Source organism: Podarcis bocagei, assembly GCF_964188305.1.
Source record: "Podarcis bocagei genome assembly, chromosome: 1".
In the NCBI taxonomy this organism is placed as follows: domain Eukaryota; kingdom Metazoa; phylum Chordata; class Lepidosauria; order Squamata; family Lacertidae; genus Podarcis; species Podarcis bocagei.
In genome coordinates this window covers 1,725,188-1,743,024 of record NC_138125.1, presented here as the reverse complement: position 1 = coordinate 1,743,024, position 17,837 = coordinate 1,725,188, and the positions used below count along the sequence as shown (strand labels likewise).

Below are 17,837 nucleotides of genomic sequence, written 5' to 3'. Positions count from 1 at the left end.
CAGGAGGGCTACATATATCCTGTGTTTGATGCAGAATAGCCAGAAAGGGGCTATTTTGGCATTCCCTGGCAGGGAAGTGCACAGAATGAGGCCTTTGGAATCCTAAACACACACACACACCAGAATTGGCTGGAGGCCTGCTCCAGTTTGGAATCATTCCTCCACCCCCTTGAGCGCCAGTGTGCCAACACACAATGAACAGACGCATAAACTGAGCAATGGAAAAAGAAACGAGCTTTTGTTCGCTCAGCCCCAAACCTGCTGCGAATTCTTTTTCGCAACCCTGTTTTCTGAAGCGTGGCTGGTAGCCGAAAAGGTCCCATTACCTAAGTGTTGACAAAGGGCTTGGATGACGTTTGTGGCAGCGGCGTAGATGCCTGGATTCTTGGAGTTCAGGTTGTTGTCCACCAAGGCAGGTATCAGCATATTGATAATGGGGGACAGCTTCTCTTTCAGCAGAGGAATCAGGCGGTGCATCGTCTCCAGGGCCACCTGGTTGACTTTGCTGTTGGAGTCGTGCAAGCGGGACTTGAAGGCATCGAAGATCTAGACAAGGGCACAGGACCACAACAGCTGGAAGCCCGTTTCCTCACGCAGATGCAGTGAGCTGACCAGGCTCTGCACGCTGATCTAAACGCGGTTGATGCCCCAGGACAACAGCACACACATCAAGTGGCTACTCCCAACACTTGTGGGGAGGACAAAACAAAGGAAGAGGCTGCAGACCGCTTTGGTCAGCGTGCATCCCACCATCTCTGAAAACTACAGTCAGTGAAGGAGTTAGGATTCTGGGCTTCTTTTGTTCAAGAAATAGCCGAAATATGAAAAACAAGTTAATATCAGATAATCAAAAAGGAAACGAGGAAACCAGGCTCCTAAACGACTTGTTCTGACCATTTTATAGAGAGCCAAGACTGAAAAGGCTCTGCAACACATCCATGTGCCAGGGAGAACCCAAGCGACAGTCCCTGGTGTCTAAACCTGGTGCCCAGTCCCAGGCCATGAGGGGTCTTGGTCCAAATCCCATGGTGCAAAGGGGTGAGCAGAGCATGTGTCCAGGAGGAGGGCAGGGCGTGCAAAGTCCCATAAAGAGATCAAACACACTTGCATTTCCATGTACATTTCAGTGGTGGGGCCACAAGATGCCACACCCAATCCCTGCCCTTCCCGACTCAAGGGAGCTCTTTCCCCATGCCCTTTGAGAACTGCTGCCAGTTGCAGTAGACGACAGGGCTAGCCGGAACGGTGATCGAACCCCTAACACATCATTTCTCCCCCTATATAGCTGTGCTTCTACCTATAGGGTCAAGCAGGCTCCTCCTTTGTTTAGAGCGACTCTCCCTTTCCCCTCGGAGCCATGATATTTTCCAATTTAAATCTCCTGGTTTCTGCTCTATGGGATCCCCTGCTAGCTCCAACAAGGATGTTGGGGGCTTTTTCTTTATACGGTTACCTTCACAATGTTTGCAACAACAAGGTCCTGGTTATTTTCTGTGTCTGCCAACAGCTGCTTGATTCCATTAATTCGATCCCGGAAATCTTTTGCATTCAGTAGCGTCGTTATGACCTTCACGTATTCCGCACTTTCCAAGGCGTTACGGGGAGCTAATTTCCGGGGCATTTCACGTACTTCTCTTATCTCTCTGCTGAAAAGAACAGCGTCAAGAGGTTTTGCAGCGGAACTTTCCTACTTCTGCAGCCTTTGTAATAACTTCGGAGAAGGCCCATAGAGTTCAATAGATACTAGAGCTACGCAGGAGAGATTCCCAACTCCTTAGCCCATGTCCCCCCCCCCAAAGCCTTTGAAGCAGGAAGGCACAACTATACCTGTCGCCAGCATTGAGGGCTTCTCGCGACACAGAGGCTGATCTCGAATTGTCCATGTTGCTGGTGTGACCCCTTCTTCCGCCCTTGGCTGAGGGTGTGACTATCGGCATCTCTCCCAGACCCTGAAATTGCATTACAAAGACAGGGAGGGTCTTTTGGGTTATATCCAGCTAGGTGCTATTCAGAAAAGGCCCACTGAAATGAATGAGCCTAAGATAGTCATGTCTACAAACTTCAAGGGGTCTTCTCTGAGTAGGATGAATGTTGGATACAACTCCAAGAGGGCATCTGGGTGAAAAATTAAGGGTAGAATTCAACATTGTGCTACTGCAAATGTTTCATCTGCACAAGCACATCAACTTGCCAGACAGAACAATCTCCCGCCAAGTGCTGTTTCAGGGGTTCTCCCCCCCCCACCCCAAGAGCGAATTTTTGGGGTGCACAAGGAGAAATATTTATGAGGCGTTCTCTACCTAACTGGTGGAAAGGGCATTAGTTGCAGGGTTCTAAAAGCAGTGACAGTTTCTGAAAAAATCCAAGGTTCAGGAGGCTAATGATCAGCCTCCGTATAGTTTCTCAGACAGATAATAAAAGCAGCAGCAAACAATAACTGTGCCTGTTTATAACAGGGGTCAGCAAACTTTTTCAGCAGGGGGCTGGTCCACTGTCCCTAATACCTTGTGGGGGGCCGGACTATATTTCGGGGAAAAAATATGAACGAATTCCTATGCCCCACAAATAACCCAGAAATGCATTTTAAATAAAAGGACACATTCTATTCATGTAAAAACACGCTGATTCCTGGACCGTCCGCGGGCCGGACTGAGAAGGCGATTGGGCCTTAGTTTGCCTACACATGGTTTATAACGTGGACCAACTAATTATCTTACAAGCCAGGGACTGAAAGCAGGACTTGTGAAAAGCTAATGAGGGAAGATCACTGAGCTTCCTCACTGTCTGTGATAATTAGAACTAAGGATTGTTCCTCAGGAAGAGTATCAGATGTCACCTCTCAAAGATGGTCTAAAGTATTTCTGGATATTGTAGGTGGGGATACATAGGTGTCATCTAAGTGACAACCAATGAACACAGCGAAGACAAAGGCCTCTGCTGTCTGTCCGACTCTTTAAAAGAGAAGCTGGAATTGTCAAGTTGGCAAAACCTTGTCAGCAGCGGTCAGTTCATCACTACTTCCAAAATCTGACAAATCTCCCCACCTCTTGTTTTTATACACGGCGTTACAGTCTTCACGGCCTACCTTCTGCCGCAGGCTGCTGACAGTCTCTTTCACGTAAGGCAAGTCCTTTGGCAGCACATACTTTTCAAGCATCTTGTCAAAGTCTGCGTGTGTCATCAAAGTGAAGAGCATCTTCCGTCCGTAGTACCTGCACCCACCACAAATCAGCTGAGTAGATTTACACCCATGAACACAACCCAGCACATGTCTGTCAGGCCAGATTCTTTAGTAAATTAACAACAATAATAATGCTTGACTGAGGATACCGGAGCTCAGTTACAGACTCATCGTCTGTCTGTCTGTTTCTTTATTAAATTTTTTACTGCCCTTCACCCGTAGATCTCAGAGCTGTTTACACCCTGCCCCATCTCCCTGGGATGTACATTATGAAGCACTATAAACATATGCTCTAAGTACAGACGTCTTTCTGTAAAATGTACAGTATTATTATTATTTGAATTTATATACCCAGAGGCCTCAGGGTGGTTCACAGAACAAAATCAAAATATAAAACCACAAAATATGTAATCAAAATAAAAACAACAACTCAATAACACACACACCCCATATCATATTTGTGAAGCATTTGAGGGCTCATGTTTGCTGCATTGTAGTGGGGCTGGACTAGATGACCCTTGGGGTCCCTCTTCCAAACAATTCCAATGGCACAATGAAGCACAGGAAGGCATTCATATAAAACCTTGCTCATGCCAATTATTTTGGCTTTGCTAATTATGTACATACAAAATGTATTCTCTGCATGTGTAAAAAAAGGAGCACAAAGAGCAGCGAGATCAAAAGTTGGGAATCACGGCAATAACTATACAGTGGTGCCTCGCAAGACGAAAAGAATCCGTTGTGTGATTCTCTTCGTCTAGCGGTTTTTTTGATGGATTAGCGGATTAGCGCTATTATTAGCGGCTTTTAGCGGCTTATCTGCTGATCGGATCAGCTGATAAGCGGCTTAGCGGCTTAGAAAAGGGGGGGAGGGGAAAAAACCAGCAGGAACTCGACTCGCAATACATTGTCGCCTTGCGAAGCAAGCCCATAGGAAATTTGTTTTGCGAAGCACCTCCAAAACAGAAAACTCTTTCGTCTAGCGAGTTTTCCGTCTTGCGAGGCATTCGTCTTGCGGGGCACCACTGTATTTGGAGCCAGATGTCAATCAGTAATTTGCATATGGAGCCTCTAGTGATGAACCAATTTGCATGAACTTAACATGCATAAAACTGCAGCAGCTGGAAGACAAACTGCACTTTTATTCAATGCTCTCATTCTGAACCAGTTTAGAAATGTAGAAAACTTTCAAATGGTGTTTTCTAAAGCTTATACTGAGATTTTTCAAGCTTGAAAAATCAGCTGAAAAAATGTGACCTGAGCTTCTTTCATTTCCTTCCGGGTCTCTGATCCGTCAGCTATTTCTGCCATTACATATTCACATTTCTTCATGTGTGAATCTAGGTTTCCAGACAAGTTGGGAGGTCACAGCATCCCATATTCCTTTTCGCTTTGCATCTGCTCACTCACCTTGTTTCTTGTGATCCGTCTTGGACAAATTTGGCTACTGCGGACAGAAGCTTGTCGGTCACATCCTTAATGCCTGACAACGCTCGGCCCGGCCCCATGTGCTCCACCACATCTGACAAGTGCTGGGCTGCACATCTTCTCACTGCTGTGTTCAAGTGGCTAATGGGAACGAGAAGAAAGGAAAACATCCGCAAGAGAGAAGTGTGTGGTTATCTGGCCTTGAAAACAATGATTTTGAAAGCAGTCCCTAAAAACTTCCACAGCTGCACACCAGAACCCTTCCTTTAAGCTGATCACATCTGGAGTAAAAGCAGTGGATCTGGCTGGCTGACCAATCATCAGCCCCACTCCATTCTCCCAACGTAATCTGGACCAAAGAGCAGGTGCCTTGTAGGAATGCGCTGACATGAAACCTTTCACCAACCAACCGTTTTGTTTCATGCAGAAGCAGCAGCAACCAAGGAAGAACTCCAATGAATCACTGTTGCTCATGAGGGGAAGCATTAAAGCAGCTCTCTCAAAGTTCTGCTGCAGGAAAAAAATACTTTTCTGAAGTGTGATGAGCGAATGGTTTGTGTGACGGGGCTTCTGCACTCACATAGAATTTGCCTGTCCTAACTCTCTACCAAGCACACCTTTCAAAACAGCTTGCACACATTTCTAACCGGACTTCATCTCAATAGTGCTCCCGTGTGAGTTCCATTTCTTCCAGTGGAGCTCACACAGCAAGGCTTAACTACTGCTATTTATTTTATTTCATTTATACCCTACCTTTCCTCCAAGGCCTCAAGGTGACACACTTAGTCCTCCTCCACCTCCCCATTGAGGAAGGTTAGGCTGAGAGGCAGCAGCTGACCGAAGGTCGTATCCAGTGAGTTCCATGGTCAAGTGCAGATTTGAACCCCAATCTCCCAGGTCCTACTCCAACATTCTGGCCACTATACCACACTGGCTCTTATTATGATCTACATTTGTTTGACAATGAAGAGGCCTACAAAGGAGCAATAAGAAGCAGGAGAAAGCTCTGAAGAGTCCCAGAGGCTCACCTTTGGCCTCCGTTGATCAGAGACGAGAGCGCCCGTGCTGGTGTCACGTTGTTCACCATGGCCTTCAAGGCTTTGTCAACATCCTCTCTAATGAAGGTGTTCAATTCCCCAGCCTTGTGCAAAAGGACTTTCACCGTGTTATCCAGTTCTTGATCCATGCTCTTTTTCAGGTAGTTGAACAAGTCCCCTAAGCAAACCACGGCAGCTCGGGAAACAACGGAACGCAAATTCTTCACCTGTGCGAAAGAAAAGACCTTGAGTCAGATGATGGTGGCAAAATGCAACGGTTGCCTTAAATCCAGACGAGACAGCAGAGGCACTGAGAATGTTTCCCTAGTATTGAAAAAATAGTAAATTGCCTGCGCTGGACAGGATTGCAGTCAGAGGACGCTCCTGGGTCCAGCTTTGCCACTGGAGGCCCAGTGTCTGGCATGGCAGCTACAACTGATCCTTGAGTGGGAGAGCTTGACCACAGTAGTTCAGGCAACAGGGACTTCTAGGACTGGAAAACTGCAATGCACTCTATGTGGGGCTTTCCTTGTACTTGACCTGGTAGCTACAGTTAGTGCAGAACGCTGCAGCATAACTGCCGACTGGAGTCATTGTCAGCACATAACATGTGTGCTCAGAGATCTGCTATTGGGTGAGGCTCAAGGTGTATACTGGTATATAAAACCCTTAACAGCTTTGGAACACTTTACTTGCAGGGTTGGCTTATCCCAAAGGGCCCACCACTTCAGTCTGCAGAACTGGCACTAGTTACAAGTGTCACATAGCAGGTCCGATTTTTTTTAAAGAAAAATATTTCAGTGTGGCAGCACCCACACTTTAAAACTCCTTGCCTATGAACACTAGGCAGGTGTACTGTCTATAGTCTTTTCAGCACCTGCATAAAACATTTTTGTTGAGACAAGCCAACATAGACATGTAAAAGCTGATGTGTTTCAATCTCCTTTTAGTTTACTGCTGATTTTAATTTTCTTTCAAATGTTTTAACCACTTATTGTTACTGATAATTTTAATTTCTTGCAAACTGCTCAAAGGTTTTGTTTGCTACTACAAAGTAACATGGCTGTCATCCTGGAATTCAGAAGCACCTGCAGTCCCAACTCAGTCCATTAGAAAAGGCCAATGGAATTAGAGGGACCGAATTCAAGGACCACCTTTGCTTAGGCTTGGTAGGCCAGAACAGGAACAAAAAATAGTATTTTACCCGCATCCCACTGACAGGCATAAAAAAAGAAGCCAAGCAAAATCCCAACTTCAGTATCTAGCGTGGTACATAAAATTATCGGCTGCCCAATGCGCTGGCAAATTTAGGCTGTGACCCTAAGCCCTCCTAGCTGGGACTGCATCGCGGTTAGGATTTTGCCATGTACCTACGGGACCGCCTCTCCTGGTATGCCCCGCGGAGGACCTTAAGGTCTACAAATGACAACACTTTGGAGGTCCCAGGTCGCAAGGTGGTTAGATTGGTCTCAACTAGGGCCAGGGCCTTTTCAGCACTGGCCCCGACTTGGTGGAAAGCTCTGTCACAAGAGACTAGGGACTTGACAACTTTCCGCAGGGCCTGCAAGACAGAGCTGTTCTGCCTGGCCTTTGGTTTGGACTCAGTCTCACCCTTATGTTTCCCTCCCCTTATGGTTTTGATGTATGGGCTACTATTAAAATGAGGCTGCATTTTAAATTGTATTTTAACCAGTATTTTATTTTATTTTATTTTATTTTATTTTCCCCCCTATTATGTTTTTATTGTAATTTTACTGGTGTTAGCCGCCCTGAGCCTGGCTCTGGCTGGGGAGGGCAGGGAATAAATAAAAAATTATTATTATCCCCTCAAAACCATCCACCAAGAAATTGCAGGAAAATATCTAGAAAGGAGAGGTGAGGTTAACCTCCTGAACAACAGACAGGCTGGTTTCGTGCAGCTTTGCCGTCAACACATCAGGGTGGTAGGCAGAGAGGCACCTAATCCAGTTCAGGCCTTCAATCTTCTTCTCCCTGTGTTTGAAAACGGAAACAACACAAAGCTATGCAAGCAGCACAGGGCAGACTTCAATTCTAATTGCTGATTGCATGACAAAGTCAATAAAAATAAAGAAGAGAAAGATAACGTTGGACACATACCAGTCGTCTTCCGTAAGATAATGCAGGGCTTCCGAAAGAGCAAGTTCAGGTTTAGGGAAGGGTCTCAGTTCGGATGGTTCCATTATCTCTGGACTGTGCGTGACAGACAGCACCCGGTCTCTCAACTGCATTCGCGCACCTGGAGAGACTTCACCTGCAAGCATTGCCCAGTTGGTGATTCAAAAGTGCAATGGGACTAGTAGCACATGATGAGCATGTGGCTGCATAGGCAGAACAACCAGAGGCAGCCCCAACCCCAGGGATGGCCAGATGTTCCCAACGGTAGAAGCAACCTATCTGAGATGCCCCACAATACGCGACACGGCAACAATCTCTTTTTTATATCTGAGCTGTGAAGTCTCACCTGATTCCAGCAAGACCGAAGGCTGTGCCCTTTTTACACTTGACATTCTCTTCAAGAGAGGACTGAAAGCAGCATTTCCTGAGGGCAAAGAACCAGATTTCATTAACAGCATATCTCCATAAGTTACTTAAATCACAAGCCTCTTTTAGTCTTTGTACAGCCCCCAGACGATTTAGAGAAACAAGTGATATGCACACCCCAAACCACACTAGAAAGAAATTGCATTTGGAGTAAGAAACAGAGCTCAATGGATCTTAAAGCGCTGTTGCTTTCAGTGTTTCATCCTTCCTTTGCGATCTGCACACAGAGACCAAGCAGCCTGCCAGAGGAAGAAAGGCCTCTCCCTCCATGCACAGCACAGAAATAAGCGATGGAGCTGGTCTGGCAGGTCAGTGACTTTCACAGGCGTATTTACAAGGTGGCATTGCAAGAGCAGTTAAAAACAACAACTTGGCTTACTGGTTTCGGTTGTCTTCTTCTCCGATTCATTGTGCTTAAGCAGTTCCCAAGTGTGCGATTCCTTTCTTTCAAGATCTCTAACTTCCTGATATTCTTTTTCTTCTCTTTTCTTCTGTCTCATCTTCTCCCGGGCAGATTTGGATAAGGCAACTTTCATCTGCATAGAACAGGAAAGCGTACTTTTTTATAGTAAGTATTTTTATACCCACCGTATCAAAAAATATCACGGTGGCATACAATGTTAAAACAAAAAAATGTTAAAAGATGCAGATGCATGTGCCAGGCTCATCAAAAATAAAATAGCTACGAAGGACCGTTGGCATAAAAAGTCAAAATTTCTGAATATTATTGGTGGAGTCTCCAGCAGTCTGACTTCATTCCTGGAGGCCAACAAGATCTTAATGGATGAAGTGAAATAGCACTTCAGTGAGAAACAGAACACGTCCCCTTTCTCTCACAATAATTTCCTCACCTTTTCAAACACACACACACACACACACATTTTGGTCTGTGTGTGTGGTTTGGGAGCTGCACGACTAAGGAAAAAACAATGCTGTCCAGAGTTGTAAAGACTGCGGAGAGAATAACTGGGTGCACTCTTCCCACCTTGGATCAAATCTACGCTTCCAGGTGCCGTAAGAAAGCTGCAGAGATAGTGCAGGATAGTGCGCACCCCGGAAATGATCTCTTTCAACTTCTGCCTTCTGGAAGAAAAGACCAGGACTAGCCGCCTGAGAAACAGTTTCTACCCAAATGCAATTCTGGTTTTAAATGCAGTATAAGGAGTCTCTATAGTATATTGTATTTTAAAATGGGGTTTCAGAGTTTTTAGGGGGTTTTGAATGTCTTATGTAGATTTTTCAATTTCATTGTTCTATATGGGACAATGACAATAAAGATATTGTATCGTGTCGCACTCAAATAACTTTTCCACAGCAGAAAAACAAGACGATTCAAGAAACAGTCATGTAAATAACACCATGGCTGCAATGTTAACTCTGATGCACTTTGCAAGACGCTGCAGGTGCATCTGAGTGATCAGCTATTGAGAGGTCGACAATTGCTACGAAACTGCAGATGGCTGTAGCACACACTTTAGTGCAAAGGAGAAATGAACAAAGGTGGAAAGTAAGTCTCTCTTTATTCTGCTAACCAGAGTGAAGAATAAAATAGGGCCGCGCTCAGCATTATCTAGCCTAGTGAAAAAAAGGTTGTGCTTTATAATAAGAAGAAAAAGAAGAGGAGGAGGAGTTTGGATTTGATATCCCGCCTTTCACTCCCTTTAAGGAGTCTCAAAGCGGCTCACAATCTCCTTTCCCTTCCTCCCCCACAACAAACACTCTGTGAGGTGAGTGGGGCTGAGAGATGTCAGAGAAGTGTGACTGGCCCAAGGTCACCCAGCAGCTGCATGTGGAGGAGCAGAGACGCGAACCTGGTTCCCCAGATTACAAGACTACCGCTCTTAACCACTACACCGCACTGGCTCTCTCTCTTTATTGTTTAAACTTGCTGGAACCTTTAGGATAACAGAATGGGATCATACTGGCATTTGTCACTGTGCCGCAGTATGCATCAGGAACTATTTGCAATTATTCCGTGAGCCCATTATCTGTAGGCATATTATTTGGCAACATGCAACATCTTAACACATTAAACAAAATGCGATCGTAGCAACCGTGGCACACAGGTGCATTATGCATTTTCAGAAAGCTTGTCTTTGTGACAGTCCCCCTTCTGCAACGTATTTTCCATTCTTACATCTCTTTCGTTTTCCACATCAAAATAAAGTGCAGGGTTCTGCTGTTGGACGGCTCTCCCGTAGATCCCGGAAAGCGGCTCCATGCTTTGCTTGAACGAAGGTGCATCTCCATTCTCCATGGAGAATATCAGGGACTGGCCGTAACTTAGTGGAGCTGAAGGCGGGCTTCCAAACACTCCTAAAAAGACATATATGGCTCATTGGGTTATCATGAAAGATCCAACACTCATGATGACTCCCCCCCCCCCCCCGGTATACATTATTTCTTTACACACAACCATTTTATGCACAGGTTTAAACAAGGCGACGACAGCACCAAGGTCATTCAATGTGCACAGGAACTGTTTTCTTTTCTACCTTTCTTTGCCTCTTTTATTGCAAGCTGGAAAAGGCAAGCACAGCTACCAATGTGCAATTTTTTGCACACACCGAGTATATTATTTGCTCAGCAAGAAATGTTTGCACAGGACCATGTGACCTCCCACTCCAACAAAAACACATACAAGAGAGTTGGGTGGGGGAGAAGGATGATAAAGCAAAATATATTTTAAGCCTTCCTGATCATTTTATTTATTATTTATTTATTAATGAAATTTATACCCCACTCTTTTCCCCACAAACGAGTCCAGGCTGGCAAAAGCGATTAAACATCTTAAGAACAATTTCATCCCAGATGCAGACTGGGAATTTAAAAGGGCTATTGAAAAAGGAAGAACTTCGGTTGGTGCTGAAAAGGCAACAGGGACGGCGGCTGACCAATATTCAAGGGGAGAGACAACACTAAAGGCCCAATTCCTCCATCAGGTAGAGTGGACCTCCTGATAGGATGGTTTCTGAAGGAGGCCCTGCAGAGCCCAGTGACTGACTGGCTGTGTGAGACAATCTTTCAGGCCAGCTTAAGAAGAATTGTAATCAAGAAGTGCTTGTTCGAAATACCTTTTCCAACAATGACTACAGAGTCTTCTGACAAGGCACTCGGTGAAATGAAATCTAAGCTAGTTAGCTGCTGTAAACTCGAAGTGGGCCCTGTAAACCCTAGAAAAACAAACAAAAACCGGGCGTTAAGACTACCTATAATTCCTCATTAAGTTATTTGTGCTTTGCATCCATGACATTGAGAAAGTTCCCTTCTGGTTTTGCATTTGATACCAACAGCCGAAACCAGTGGATCCAGTACACAAGGTGGGCCTCCACTTACCCTCTGGAGCCTTATCCAAAGACAGAGAAGCAAATGCTCTCACGGAAGACCTGGATGCCTACTGCAGCACCGCACAGCTCTGGATCAGGTCCAAAGCGTGTACCGTCACTCCCATTCCGCCCAGAAACATTCCTCCAGTTTAACTTTAAAACGAAAAGCTAGATTCTAACACATCTGAAGGTAACACTTCTCTCTCTCTCTCTCTCTCTCTCTCTCTCTCTCACACACACACACACACACACACACACACAGAGCATCAGGAAGGAAGACTAAGAGAGGATTCAGGCCCAAATTTAGAGGAATAGAGTAGAAGCCCCTCCTTTCCGGCACCCTCTACCGGCTCACCTTTGGTGGATTTACAGTGCCTTTGGTGCTCTTTACTCTGCCCTTTAAGGATGGCGGGCGATGCCACTTTCTGTCTGTCCTCTTCATAGTCTCCTGATCCGTTCCCGTAGCTCAGGCGCTGGCCGCTGATGCTCACGCTGGAAGCCGCTTTTTCATGAAACATGATCCCTGGAAGGCAGAATCCACAGCAAATTGTTCCCAAGAGCAACACAGGAAGATGCCTAATTGTGCAAATGCCACAGTCCCAAGCTGGGCAGAGTGTGAATTCTGCGTTTACAAACTGCTTGCAGGAGGTATGCCTGCCTGGCGAATTTTTGCCACCACCCGGTGAAAAGAGTTAACACATGTATGATGTGGACTTTGGGAGACAGTTCAAGGAAAACTAGAATTTAGGTCTCAGTACATGTTTGGGGAAGTAGCAGGACATCCAGTATGTAATGCAGCTGGGGTAGAAAACCTTCCACTGCTATGTTTTTCTGAAAGAAAAGTTTCTGGTTCTAGAAACATTGCTTCATTAAATTGATCCAATACCAGCCAAACGCCAAGTCGAAGTTTTTATTAACTTCTTTAAAGCAAGTCTCATAAAAAGCATGTATATTTATGTACAGTCATTCTAGGACATCAAAATTAATATGCTGACAGTTTGCAGTACCTTTATTTTCTTAATGTGTAGAGTCTTCAAATATTTATAAGATTGTATCGACCCCTCCCAGCAATACAGTTGAGTCACATCATATGTGCATTGTATTTACGCAAATTCAACTTTACACGCCCAGCTGCAGCTCCATTCCAGCCTTTTTCTTCTGCCTGCATCACTCTCTGCCCGCCTTCCTCCTCCCATCTCTGCCTGCCTGCCTCCATCCTTTCTGGGGAGGAGGGGAGCCAGCAGAGACATGGAAGAGGCTTCCCTTTCTTTTCCGGCCGATGAAAAGGTAATTTTTGCTATATGCATTTTCACATTATTACGTCCAAGCTTTAGAGCCCAGCCCCCAGATATGATGCGACCTGATTGCAAATCCACATTAAAAAGCTAGCTGGGTCTATGGCTGCTGCCTGCCCACCCTCTCTCGATGACCTGGAAGGTCAACAAAGGGAGACCCACTGGAGCATCTAGAGACACTGCAAAAAGAACAACTCCATTAAATCCATGCTGTCCTTATGTGCCCTACAGACTACCTGTGGTGGGACTCTGCTCCACAGTTATAGGACCTCGATTCCGTGTTGGCGAGAGCTTCATTGGCTGGGAGTTACCTCCAAGGAGAGGGAATATGTCCGACCTGTGGCAGAAAGGAAGGCACTTTTGTTAACTTGTTCCTACCCTGCACAAAGTGCTCCAGCTTTCACTATTACTCATCCGAGAGAATTTGCAGGAAGGAACCAGCTCTCCGAGGACCGAGAATATACGGGAAATGGAGCAACTTCTTCACATGGCCCAGAGAAAACCATCCCTCCAAGTGGGTGTTTCACTGCGAACAGAAAAGCCTCTAAGAGCAGCTCCCAGCACCCAGAAGAAGGATGGCAAGTTCAAGGTTCTCTTTCAACATGCCTTCTAAAGCCTTTTTCCCAGTTGGCGTCTGCCTTGGATATGAACTGCTTCTATGCACGTGCTGTTGTTTTAGCTGTTGTTTATAGGAGTTCAAATGAGGGACAAGGAGACAAACCACCGAGCCTTGCCCGGAGAATGGCAACCAGGAGGCTTCAGCAAGCACATATTCTGGAGCACTGGCATAACATGTCCCCAGCCACCCCCATCAGTGCTCAGCAACCCTTGAAGTCTCCAAAAGAAAGCAAGGACTGCTCCTCTACAGCTCAGTGAATGAACACTTGCTTTGAAGGCAGGAGGTCCCAGATGGTTCAGTCCCTGGCATCACCACCTCCAGGAAAAGGCCCACATAGGATAAGGAACCCCCCCCCAGCCTGTGGATTCCCCCCTCGCGCTATGAATGACACTCACATTGTTCTCATTCCCTGAGGGGCTGTCGAAAGCGGGGATGTCACGGACTCCTGGCTATACACCCCACTTTCGCTGTAGGAGCTGGTGCTTGGGGACGACAAGCAAGAAGGAGACTCTGAGGTCAGGTCGAGTTTCAGGACAGAGTCTGGGCTCTCCAGGTCGGAAGTGCTGCCGTTTAGCTTTGCTCTCTTTTTGGCGGCGCTGTTGCGTAAGGAGCGGAGAGAACTTTGCATCTGAAAAGGAGGGAAGAGACGTGATCCCAGCTGGACGCTGTGAGGAAGCGCAAGTGTGAGGTTGCAGAATTATATGATGCCTGCCTATGAATGGATGCTGGAGCGAGGAGTGGGAATTTTGCTTAAAAGACGCATCATCTCATCCCCCCCCCCCCTGCCATCAGCAGTGCCTACGATAAGAAAGCAACATGGAATACAGAAACTACAAGCAAACCTGTGTTGGCCACGTGTATACATCCTATGGGAAGCCCAGGAAAATAATTTTGCTATTCACCCTTTCTTAACAGTAAAAAGAGCACACTGAGCCCCCACCTCTTCCTCATCCAGATCCTTTTCATTGACATTCAACTCTGAAAGATCGATGGCCAGCTTCCGGTCCCTCTCATTCAGCCAGATGTCTTCTGGTTCCCCGTTCTTGTGTCCCACTACGTTGATTTCCACTCTGTCAGGTAAGGGACTAAGGCCCCTGGGGATGGGAGGCACTGGTTTTGTTCCACTCAGGCCTCTCCGTGAAGCCGGCGATCTCACAAAGGCAGGTTTCAGCTGAATGGGAGGCGTATCCTGTGGCTTTGCCTCTGCATCAGAAAACACAGAGAGAACACATGTTCAGAACATTTTTAAAGTGGAGTTTTTTCATATACAGAAGGGAACGACATTCTGCACTACTGATGCCCAGTCCACATTGGCTTTTAATATTGTTTCCTAGATATGATTCAAGATGCTGGTTTTGACCTATAAATCCCTCAACGACTTGAGCCCCGAGGACCCCGAGATGGCTTCTTCCCCCGCTTGTCACAATGCCAATTACTTGCCGACTGTGAAACTCCCTTTCTCTGGAATTTGCCAACTCCTGAAGCTACAGCCCCTTTCTAGAGGCAAAGAAAGATCCCCCCTATTTGGACAGATGCTTAGTGACTGATCAGTAACATGTAAAGGAAGTGTGTGTGGGAAGCAGTGTGCAAAGGCGAAATGCAGAGATTTCCATGGTTGTCTGCTTCTTGCCAGTGCTGACCTCAGCCTCCCTCCTGGGGCCCGGGAAGACCCCCCCCCCCTTTGCTGGAGACTGGGTTGCAGCAGGGTGAGGTGGCACCTTCCTTTTCCTTCTCTTTTCGGCTTTGGCAACCCTTCCTTATCAGGCTCAGCACGCGTTACTGGAGACGGCATCAAGCTATTTCCACCAGGGCTCGTACCTGCGTCCTCTCCTGCCATCGGGCTGGAAAACTTCTTCTGATGACTAGGTTTTGGAAGCCCTTCGAAACTCTTCAGAGGCCAGGAATTAGAGAAGTCTTGCGACTTCTTGAGCGAGTCCGCAGGAGGGGAAGTGTGCTTTGGACTGTGCCTGGGCGATGAGAATGGGTAGGACGGAAGGATGAAAGCTCCTTGGCTGGGGTGGGAGCCCAGGAGAGGCGGTGCATGCTCAGGTGGGCTGCAGAAGGTCCGCTGAGGCTTGCTGGTGAAACTGAGGCTGGCACACACTGGTTGGGAGGGGAAAAGAAATGAACGATCCAGTTAAAGAAGCATGAAAGGAAACACAACCATTTAAAAACTATTTCTTGTCTAACCTGTCTGATAACCAATCCTCAAGCACAAGTCACACCGAGAGAGTTTCCTTGAAGTCATAAGCATATCAAAAAGGACACGTTACTTTGCTTAACTGATGGTCTGTGACATACAAACGGGTCCTGCCACTTTGGCTTCACTGGCATAAATTATTCTCCATAATTTATTCCTTCTTTGCTCCCTACTGCAGATGTAATTCTGCCCTATGGGTTTGGAGAATAAGCAGGTGGGCTGGAGCAAGAACCAAGAACCAAGGGCCCTGTGCCCAAAGCTGGCTGAATGAGCTGGGCTCCATACTTTCCTCATGCTCTGTGCCAGTGTTCCTGCTTCCTAACAAGCAAAAGAAGAAGAAAAGGCGCAGCAGCTGCATCACTGGGTACTCACTGCTTGCAAGGGCTCACCATTCATTTCAGAGGAGGAAACTGACCCATTCATGCATGCACTGCATGAGGAAGGAATATATAGCACAGAGCTTTGACCTTGAAGGGCTTCAGAACATAATGAGTCCTATTATTCTTGCTACACTTCTGCCATCATCCACATGCTCTGTGCACCTCAGGTTAAAGATGTCAGACAGCAGAAAGCCAGTAAAGACTTCTGCTCATGGCCCGGAAAACCACTGCAAGTGCTTCGCCAGTTTGAAAAAGAAGAGGAGGAGCTTGGATTTGATATCCCTCTTTATCACTACCCGAAGGAGTCTCAAAGCGGCTAACATTCTCCTTTCCCTTCCTCCCCCACAACAAACACTCTGTGAGGTGAGTGGGGCTGTGAGACTTCAGAGAAGTGTGACTGGCCCAAGGTCACCCAGCAGCTGCAGGAGTAGAGATGTGAACCCGGTTCCCTAGAATACGAGTCTATCGCTCTTAACCACTACACCACATTGGCTCTTGGCTGAACCAATAATCTGGATCAACGCAAGCCACCCCCTTATATGCTTTGCAATGCAGATCTGACCTGCCCAACAGAGTGCGACAGAGCACGCTGGAATGGGTCTGGCATGCACAAATGCTTAAAAGATGGGTCATTCTACAAATACCTTTATCTTGCCAGGGATTGCTCAGTCCTAGAAACTGCAGATCAGAATCCACACTGCCGCTCTTCCCGCGAGTGTGAGAGAAACCAAGCAGCCCGCATTTTCCTGGAATATGAGGCTGATGAGAGGCCATCACACCTTTCAAGAAAAAAGAAAGGGCAGTCAAGTATGCTTCTATAAGCAGTGACACTTCAAAAGCAACTTTAGCAAGCAAAGAGACCACACACAGGCACGCAAGCACACAGCCCCTCTTCTGGGATTTCACACACACCTTTGGGGACTCTGGAATGTCCCTTGAGAGTTCCCAGCACCAAGTGTGAAGAAGCTCCCAAGGCAACCTTACAACAAGCTTTCTTCATGTGCACAAGGCAGAATAATTTAACTGGCAAGATGCGGAAAAGACAAGAGTTCCTTTTCCTTGGGGCACAGCAGTTTCTCCTAATCGATCCAGGACAGGGAAAGATAAAAATCAAAAGCAGCCCTTAAAAAGAAACAAAACATATACAACTGAAAGTACCGTATTTTTCGCTCTATAACACGCACCTGACCATAACACGCACGTAGTTTTTAAAGGAGGAAAACAAGAAAAAAATATTCTAAATGAAACAGTAGATGTATGATTTTTGTGGTTCATGCTGTGGCCACAGACATGTGATCTGATGGTGAGTTTGGGGTGACCCAGTGCAAAAATCCTGAGGATCCATGTGGATCCGTGCTTTGTAACCACGTTTTAAGTGGGGAGGGAAGGAAAAGCACTCAAGGGATAAGGAGCACGCGTGGGGTGGGTGGAGAAGCAGCTTTTCTGCGAGCTGAGCAGGGAGGGAAAGAGCACTGTTCCTGGGGTTTTTTCCATTTAACAGTTTGCAGCCTTTTTCTTCGCTCCTTGTTTTGAGGCAGAATAGATTTGAGCAAGTGAGGAGGACTTGGATTGCAGGGGATTTGCTATTAGCTGTGTAAAAGCTCTCCTCCTTGCAGCCTTCTACTTTGTTTGTACAGGTGGCTACTGGTATCAGGTTCAGTTTGAGTGATAAGCAGCCACCAGCAGCAATACAATGGAGCACAAAAAGCAGTAGGGGCACTAGGACCCAGACAATGCTCAAATCTATCCTGCCTGAAAACAGCTGAGAAGCGGGGGGGGGGGGGGGGGGATAGCCTTTTCTTTTACTTC

At 46.5% G+C, this 17,837-nt stretch overlaps 1 protein-coding gene across 2 annotated transcripts in view; it reads right to left on the bottom strand.

The window, feature by feature from the left end:
• The window catches only part of TOGARAM1 (TOG array regulator of axonemal microtubules 1), a 29,006-nt gene that overhangs the window by 2,720 nt on the left and 8,449 nt on the right, over positions 1 to 17,837 (bottom strand). The window contains exons 3-20 of one of the 2 annotated variants that reach the window (XM_081195450.1): positions 16,673 to 16,807; positions 15,267 to 15,551; positions 14,389 to 14,651; positions 13,844 to 14,076; positions 13,066 to 13,166; positions 11,890 to 12,057; positions 11,283 to 11,381; positions 10,346 to 10,524; positions 8,588 to 8,744; positions 8,129 to 8,206; positions 7,765 to 7,918; positions 7,533 to 7,638; positions 5,638 to 5,873; positions 4,592 to 4,750; positions 3,086 to 3,212; positions 1,828 to 1,949; positions 1,454 to 1,646; positions 327 to 546 (exon numbers count right to left, since the gene is read on the bottom strand). In XM_081195450.1, coding sequence (XP_081051576.1) covers positions 327 to 546; positions 1,454 to 1,646; positions 1,828 to 1,949; positions 3,086 to 3,212; positions 4,592 to 4,750; positions 5,638 to 5,873; positions 7,533 to 7,638; positions 7,765 to 7,918; positions 8,129 to 8,206; positions 8,588 to 8,744; positions 10,346 to 10,524; positions 11,283 to 11,381; positions 11,890 to 12,057; positions 13,066 to 13,166; positions 13,844 to 14,076; positions 14,389 to 14,651; positions 15,267 to 15,551; positions 16,673 to 16,807 — 3,015 coding nt within the window. The remainder of the gene's footprint in view (positions 1 to 326; positions 547 to 1,453; positions 1,647 to 1,827; positions 1,950 to 3,085; positions 3,213 to 4,591; positions 4,751 to 5,637; positions 5,874 to 7,532; positions 7,639 to 7,764; positions 7,919 to 8,128; positions 8,207 to 8,587; positions 8,745 to 10,345; positions 10,525 to 11,282; positions 11,382 to 11,889; positions 12,058 to 13,065; positions 13,167 to 13,843; positions 14,077 to 14,388; positions 14,652 to 15,266; positions 15,552 to 16,672; positions 16,808 to 17,837) is intronic. The other variant, XM_081195451.1, reaches the window with a different exon arrangement.